General features: G+C 45.2%; 1 protein-coding gene across 1 annotated transcript; it reads right to left on the bottom strand.

Annotated features, from left to right (window-relative positions):
• Positions 1 to 5,212: 5,212 nt before the first annotated feature.
• On the bottom strand, positions 5,213 to 5,950 carry LOC148294633 (uncharacterized). The gene has a single exon (XM_088253826.1). It carries the CDS (start codon positions 5,948 to 5,950, stop codon positions 5,213 to 5,215), a length of 738 nt encoding a protein of 245 aa, XP_088109952.1.
• Positions 5,951 to 7,555: the final 1,605 nt, after the last annotated feature.

Here is a 7,555-nt window from a genome sequence, read left to right on the forward strand (position 1 = left end):
ATTTCCACCATTTTAGAGTTTATCGCTTAAATTCTAGTTATTTTAATTTTCTTTTGGCCTGTAGACATTATTATGGTTTAAACCATGCCATGGTATTTTCTCTTCTTTAATTTGTCTTCGACAGTTATTTTCGTTCAACCATTAATTGGCTCAATAACTGCGATTTTAGACAAATCGAATTTCAGGAGGGTGGCCATTTAATTCCAATGAGTACAAACATTGTACCAATATTCGTTTTTAAGGAATAAAAGTAACCAAGTCTGAGAAGCCCTTCCAAAGCTGTTTGTTGGGCCTATTCTCATAAAGTGGGCTTTTTGTCCGTTACGCGTCGTGTCTTCAAGCGCTGCTTCGTTGAGTGTCGCGCCTCGAAACTCATCATGTCCTTTTTTCGAGCACGTGTCACGCTGATGGAAACTTGTCAGACGGCTGAATTGAAAGGTCGTGTCGAGTTTTAAATATCTGACATGAGCCTTCCCCCTTATTCTGCCTTTCTATTTCCTGTCTTTTCGAGATCATGCCAAAAGGGTCCGTATTTTCCTTAGAGCGAAAATTTTCAACTCCCCTCTTCCTTTCAAACTTTTGAATTCCTATTCGTTCCCAATGTTTTCTGAAAAAATGGCGCCTAAGAAATCCTCGACTTCTACTCCTGACACCTCTTCTTCCAATACCACTTCCACTGGACCGGCATTCCTTTCCGGGACGGGAGTGAACAATTTTGCCGCCGTTTTCGACGGCTGGATTGAGAGATTTGCTGCTGGCCGTGCCCAGTTCTTTTTATGCAAAGATGCCATCAGCTTTGCGAATAACCACTGCATATTAGGCCCTCGGTGTTTTGACCATAAATCTGATCAGCTTTGGAACTACGAGGTGCATCTTGTTCGTGCTCCGATGCCGGTCGCAAAGGGGGTGTTGACTAGTCGAATTGGAACAAAATGCTTCCCCAGTTCTTTCCAAAAATCGATGTGTCGAGTGTTGAACTTCGTTGGGCCGATTGGGTGCAAAGGATGGAGCCTCGTTACATGGATCGCTGGCTTGATAACGGTATTTATCAGGCCATTACTTGCTCCGTCGTTCAGCCACAGGCCGATTCTCCTCTTTTAGGTTCGGCCCTAGTCTTTTGGAACAGTGCCTCCAATACTTTTGACTTTGGGGTCGGGCCTATGTCGCTTTCCATCCTTGATCTTGCAGTGATCTTTGGATTTCGACCTCATGGGCGGAGTGCTGACTGGTTGGGGCATTTTGAAGATGGTCCCTCTCAGGAGAAGGAGAGAAAGAAGAACCTTGAGGTTCTTATCAGTTTAATAGGTTCTAATCGGGCCTATGGGGCTTTCATGGGGACCTTCATGGATCAGGAGGTTGATTATCCAGATGGAAAGCATGTGATGTTCCTGTTATACTGGTTGAACAGGTTCATCTTCCCCAGCGCTTCTAATTGTATCACCATGGAGTGGCTCCATTTGGCCGAGGGTTTGTCTTCCTATAGGGACATTGCCACTGGCCCCTTGATTCTGGCTTCCATCTACAGAGCTTTGAGGGAAGCGACAGTGGAACCCATCAATCTTAATGTGAAGGGACCCTTATGGATGGTTCAGGTCTGGCTTCAGTGGACTTTTCCTGAACTGCGGGCCCGAAAGCTGCGGGTCGCTTCTAACACCATGCCTTTGAGGGAATTGCTGCTGAGTACTGCTTCCGATAAGACCACTGAAGAGTGTTTTACCTTCTTTTTATGTCGGAAGATTAGGCATGCTTTCCAGTGGCTGATGAATATGAAAAGGGGTTCACCTTGGTTTGAAAATCGATCAATTTGCCAGGGTCCTTGAGGTGGAAAAACCCCATTGGCCTCTGAGAATATGAACATTTTTTCATGCCTGCAGATGCGAGACTTGCCTTGTGGTGGGAGGATGGACTCCAGAAACTACCAGTATGGGGTAGAGGCCTACAGTCCTCAATTTTTCAGCAGACAATTTGGATGCCCCCAAGTGATCCCTAAATTGGACTATTCCTTGATTAATAAGGGCTCGTGCTACAGATTCCCCAAGTTAAGTAAGGATGATCACTTGGGCGTTCAGGCCAAGATTAGAGAATCGGCCTGAATTCTGGAGTTGAGGCCATATGATCCTGACTGCTGCTGTACTCAATCCTTCCAAGTCTGGTGGGATCATTGTTTAAGTAGGTATGGCCCCCTGCACGAGGCGTATCCGAGGGCTTTCAAGAACTGTCCCTTTCGAAGGGATCTCAAGGGTGAAGACAAGTGGATTTTGCTTGAACAGATTGCGGAAGACAACCAGCTATCCTTAACTGGTAAGAGACTTACTTCTGTCTTTTTCCTTGGCGTGTCCATAATTATCTTTGTCTTCCAATGCAGTTTCGGTCAACTATCAGTCTTTCTGCACGCCCAGCCAATTGACGATTTTGGGGCGGGGGATTGCTGGTGGATTGAGGACCCCTATTTTCGTTCAGCGAAGACAGAAGGAAAGAGCTCTCATTCCCCCTGCTTCGCAGGTTGGTGGTGATCTTCCATCTTCTTCTCCCCAAGGTAAAAAAAATTTGCCTCCTCTTGGATAGGCCATTTTACTCATGCTTCTAAGTTTTAACCCAATTATTGGTCAAAACAGGTGTTCGTGTGGCTGCCAAGAAAGGTCCCAGCCAGAAGAAGCTGGGAGTGGTGTGAAAGAAAAGGCTCAGTCCAAGGTGGCCCCAAGCAAGCGGGCCAGAATTTCTTCTGTCGAGGCTCTTGGGGCTGCTCCGGTGGGACTCTAAATTTTCCTTATTTTTTTATTTTTTTTATTTTTTATTATTATTATTATTATTTATGATATGATAATAATGACACATGGTTCCTTAGGTTGCTGGGCTGGTCCCACAAGTGGAGGAGGCCCGAGGAGGAGGCACAAGTGATGTAGACAATCGGACTGAGGTATGGTCCGAATAAGCGCCTCTGCATAATGATCCTTGGGTAATACCTTCTAACGTGTAGATTTATTGCAGGTAACTCCAACTTCTTCTATTCCAACTGAAACTATTGGTCTTGAAGAGGAAGTGCCCGAAGAAGCTGTTCCTGAGGCAAAAAGCCCTGCAGCATAAATTCCGGCCGAAAAGAATGGCCAAGAAGGGAATGCCCCAAATAATGATGCCCCCCGAGCCCGAGAAGATGCGCCCGAGATACCAGTTGCCACACCTGCCGCTGAACCTTCTTCTGGTTCTGCGAGTGCGAAGGCACCTAGAGACTCAGGGACTGGAAGCTCTGACAGCACCTTCATCTCTAATGCAAGAGCGAAGATTTTGCTAGGGAAGTGGCTGGCGCTGCCTTTAGAAGATAAGGTGGCGGACGAGCAAGGTGCCAAAGTTCTTAACGCTTTAGACTCCATCTGCCGTGCCTGTCCTGATTTTGCAACATTCTGCGAGACTGCTAAGACCGATTTGGAAACCCTTGTTGGTAAATTCAAACGCGATGATCCATTGTTGCAAACATCCAATGTTCTTCCTGGCTTGGAGGCAGAGCTGGCCCAAGCGAAGAAAGTGATGGAAGCGCAGCACCAGGAGTTGAATGAACAGGACGCACTGCTTAAGCAAGTATGTTGGCGTCTGAAAACTTCAGAGGCCCGATTGGCAAGAGTGCTAGTGCAGAAGAGGGAGCTTCAGGACGCGGCGGACCAAATGCTCACAACTTTGTCCTTGGCCAAAGAAGATTTGGATAAGGCGGACATGGATGTTGGGCTAGAGCTGTGGGGTGAAAAGCTGAAGAAGATTCGGGTTGATCGGTTGCCTGTGGACGTGCTGCATTTTTCGGACCAGATCAAGACCCTGTTAGATCTGCTGGTGTAAACTTTATTTAAACTTGTTCCGGACATCTTGTTGTTTTTCTAATCTTTTAATTGCCCTTTAAATGCTTTCGGTGGTGGATGATTAACTAAGTATGATAAGACTGCAAATGGGCTATATAAAATTTCAAAAATTCTTGTCCATACATGTTCACCCTTAATGCGGGTAATTTGTTGCAACATCTTATCATACAAGATCCTGCATTACTCGTTATTCCCCCTCAGTCATTACTAAGATCGATGCATGTTGTTTCCCATAGAGAAGGAATGAACTTTTTTAACCATTGTCCATTTATAGGGTGTTGGTGGGGGGTTCCGTCCCTGTCTTGCAGTAGGTAAGCCCCTTTTCCCAGGATTCTGTGTACCACAAATGGGCCTTCCCAAGTTGGGCTCCATTTCCCAAATCCTGAAACGTGGGCTCCCAGGGGTAGAATAGCGCGCCAGACGAGCTCTCCTTCTTCAAACGTCTTTCCTCGGATCCTTTTGTTGTAAGCCCGAGCCACGGCCTGTTTACCAACCATAAGATGATTTAAGGCCTTGACCCGAATCGGGCTTAACTCTTCCAATTCCTTCATCATGGATTCGATATAAGCTGCGTCATCCATGTTAGGTTGTTTCTCTAGGCGTAGAGATTGCACGTTAATTTCAACTGGCAGAACTGCATCGTGACCGTACGTTAATGCAAAAGGGGTAATACCGATGGATGTTTTCTTCGAGGTCCAATTCGCCCAAAGCGCCTTGGATAACCTTTTGTGCCAGTCCCTAGGATTGCTTTCGGCCATCTTTTTGATGATGTTGATCAAAACTTTGTTAGTAGATTCTGCCTGACCGTTTGCCTGTGGGAAGTAGGGACTAGACTGCACGAATTTGATACCGTAGGCGTCCGAAAAGTCTTGGATTTCCTTGGAAATGAAGGATGTGCCTCTGTCAGTAGTGATTGTTTCTGGGATCCCAAACCTGTGGATGATGTGTTGTTTAATGAAGGTGATCACTACCGAAGAAGAAATGGATTTGACTGCACTCGCCTCTACCCATTTTGTGAAGTAATCGGTGGCCACGATAATGAATGTGTGCTCATTACTTGAGCTAGGCACGATTTTGCCTACAAAATCTATAGCCCATCCTCTGAAAGGTCGAGGTTTGACGATTGGATTTAAAGGGACAGCTGGTAGGTGCTATATCGGACCATTCCTTTGACAATCTTCGCAACCTTTGGCGTAGTTAAAACAGTCCTTTTCCATAGTAGGCCAAAAATAGCCATATCTCTTGATCAACCATCGCATCTTTTTTCCAGATTGATGAGCACCACAGGATCCTTCATGAACTTCCCCCATGACCCTCATAGACTCTTTCGGTCCCAGACATCTCAAGTGGACTCCTTCATTGGTCCGTCAGAACAAATCTCCATTTATGATTAGGAATTTGGTGGCGTGGTATTTGACTTTCCTGCTCACCCTTGGAGATGGGTTGGTCAGATAATCAATCAGAGGTTTTCTCCATTCTCCGACTTGCACTTCATTTGTGTTTATTTCGAGATCTATTCCTCTGCTGAGGATCAAAGGTAGGGACCTTTTCTGGACTTTAATGGTCCTTTCGGACTGGTGCTCGTGTATCTGTATGCCAGATGCTATTTGTGCCATTTCATTGGCAGCCAGGTTGTCGTTTCTCGGGACATATTTGACCGATATTTCTTTGAACATAGAGCTCAGATTTCGGGCTGCGACATAGTAAGCTGCCATAATCGGATCCCTGCATTTATATTCATTTGTCAATTGCTTGATTATTAACTGAGAATCTCCGAAGACGTCCAGGTGGGTAACCCCAAGCTCTAGTACCATTTCCAGGCCGATAATCAGAGCTTCATATTCGGCCCTATTGTTGGTACTGTCAAAATCGAGCTGAAATGAATATGCATACTTGGCTCCGAATGGATCTTCAATGACAATGCCCGCACCTGCTGTTGATTCTGACCTAGAGCCGTCGAAAAACAATTTCCATGGTTTGACTTGGACAGTCTTTACAGGGATTAAAACCTGTCCTTGCTGACTGGGTAACTTTCCAAAAACATTCTTGATTTTCATTTTTGGAGTTCTCTGATCGAGCGGGAAACCTAGGTTGGCTATTTCCATAGTGCTTAAATCCTCAATTTCGACGCAAGGGTGGGCAGCTAAAAAGTCCGCAATAGCCTGCCCTTGGATTTGATGACCACGTTGTCTATATATACTTCCAGGGTGTGTCCAATCATATCATGGAAAATGGCGTTCATTGCCCTTTGATACGTGGCCCCTGCATTTTTCAGCCCGAAAGGCATGACTAGATATTCGTATGCCCCCACGTGTCCTGGGCATCTGAATGCTGTCTTATGAATGTCCTTTTCAGCAACCATAATCTGGTTATACCCTGCGTTGCCGTCCATGAATGACAGAATCTTGTTACACGCTGCTCCATCAATCAGCATATCAGCCATTGGCATAGGGTATTCATCCTTCGGGGTAGCTTCATTCAGGTTCTTGTAGTCAACACATATTCTGACAGCCTTGGTGACCTTTTTCAGAACGGGCACGATATTTGCCAACCACTCGACATATCGGGCTGGTCTGATGGATCCTGCCCTTAATAATCTCTCAATTTCCTCTTTTACCTTCAACTCAGTTTCGACTGACATCCTCCGCTTTAACTGCTTCACTGGTTTATAGCCCTCTTTTATGGGCAAACAGTGCTCTACCAAACTTCTGTCCAGTCCTGCCATTTCGTGGTAATGCCAAGCGAAACAGTCTCTGAATTCTTGTAGGAGGGAAATCAATTCCTTCTTGATGTCAGGGTCCAAGAGGCCACTGATGAATGTTGGCCTTGGATCCTTATCAGTTCCCAAGTTAATTTCTTCAAGAGGGTTCTGAATTTCTGGAGGTGTTGTGCTGAGTTTGGTGGGTCCTAATTGAATCTCTTCATTTAGCCCTGCTGATTCGGCCCAGTTGTCTTCAGAAACAAATTTAGCCATATAATTGGCCGAACTCATTCCTAATTCTTCTTGCATTGCCTTCTCCGTTTGCAGCCGTTCGACTAGAGATGTCTCTGCTAGGGGCGGCTCTTGCTCCTGTAGGTCTTGTTTATTCATGGGAATTGGCGAAGGATACTTGGGGCTTTTCCCATTCTTCTGCTGAGAAGACGAGACCCTGTTGGATGAACTTCGGGGCCATCACTACTGGAGAGTGTTGCATTCTTAAGAGGACACAAATTAATGTGCAAACAACCAATTAAAAATACCCGCAAGTGCACGAATCTATTGAAGTATAGATTATGTAAGTACGGGGTCGATCCCACGAAGAACTTGTCGGCTTCCTATAAGTTCTAATTTGAGTACGTAAAGAACACTTAATTGACACACCACAAATGCACAAATGCAAAATGGAAACTAAAAATGAGTAAAGAAGTGTAAAAGAAATGAAACAACACAAGAAAACTAAACAAAAACAAAAACAGCATTTTCTATCACCCTTTTATCATCCATTTATCACCTATGAACAGTGCTAAAGCGACCGGTCGTCAGGTAAAAGCGACCGGTCGTTTTTGGGCAGATTCGAAACTCAAAATTTGACTTGAAAAGCGACCGGTCGTCAGGTAAAAGCGACCGGTCGTTTTTGGGCAGATTCGTTTTCTCTGTTTTTCAGTTTCGACCTCTGTCCAGTGTTTTGCCTATAACTTTCCAACCGTACGTCCAAAATTCACGTTCTTTA

This window comes from Prunus avium, chromosome 5 (genome assembly GCF_965620075.1).
Source record: "Prunus avium chromosome 5, drPruAviu1.hap1.1, whole genome shotgun sequence".
Taxonomy (NCBI): Eukaryota; Viridiplantae; Streptophyta; class Magnoliopsida; order Rosales; family Rosaceae; genus Prunus; species Prunus avium.

Bases quoted from the DNA above. Each gene is read 5' to 3' on its own strand.
- LOC148294633 (XM_088253826.1), bottom strand. From the start codon at position 5,950: ATGGAAATAGCCAACCTAGGTTTCCCGCTCGATCAGAGAACTCCAAAA.